Source organism: Penaeus monodon, chromosome 21 (genome assembly GCF_015228065.2).
Source record: "Penaeus monodon isolate SGIC_2016 chromosome 21, NSTDA_Pmon_1, whole genome shotgun sequence".
Classification (NCBI taxonomy): Eukaryota; Metazoa; Arthropoda; class Malacostraca; order Decapoda; family Penaeidae; genus Penaeus; species Penaeus monodon.
Genome location: NC_051406.1, coordinates 20,132,972 through 20,133,218, shown reverse-complemented (window position 1 = coordinate 20,133,218; position 247 = coordinate 20,132,972). Strand labels below are relative to the sequence as shown.

General features: G+C 54.7%; 1 protein-coding gene across 1 annotated transcript in view; it reads left to right on the top strand.

Moving 5' to 3' along the window:
• Positions 1-27: 27 nt before the first annotated feature.
• Positions 28-247, top strand: part of LOC119586711 (glutamate receptor ionotropic, delta-1-like) — a gene marked incomplete at its 5' end in the record, with an annotated part of 1,565 nt that continues 1,345 nt past the window's right edge. Inside the window, 1 exon segment of the mRNA XM_037935442.1 lies at positions 28-211. Coding sequence (XP_037791370.1) covers positions 28-211 — 184 coding nt within the window.

The following is a 247-nucleotide window of genomic DNA, read 5'->3' as shown; positions in this document are numbered from 1 at the left end:
CCCTCGTCATCCTTGGCCGGCACACAGGAAAGGCGCGCCATTCCGCCGGAGGTTCGACCAGATGAAGCAGCGGCTGATCGAATCGGGCAGCATCCCCTTCTGGCTTGACGATCTTATAGAGACGTCAGCGAGGAAGACGAGGGCGATGAATAGGAAGAAGGAGGGTGAAGAAGGGAAGGTGGATGAAAAGGAAGATCAGTCTGAGCAGGAGGTAAGCGATGACGAAGTTTTGAAAGATAACTCGGTG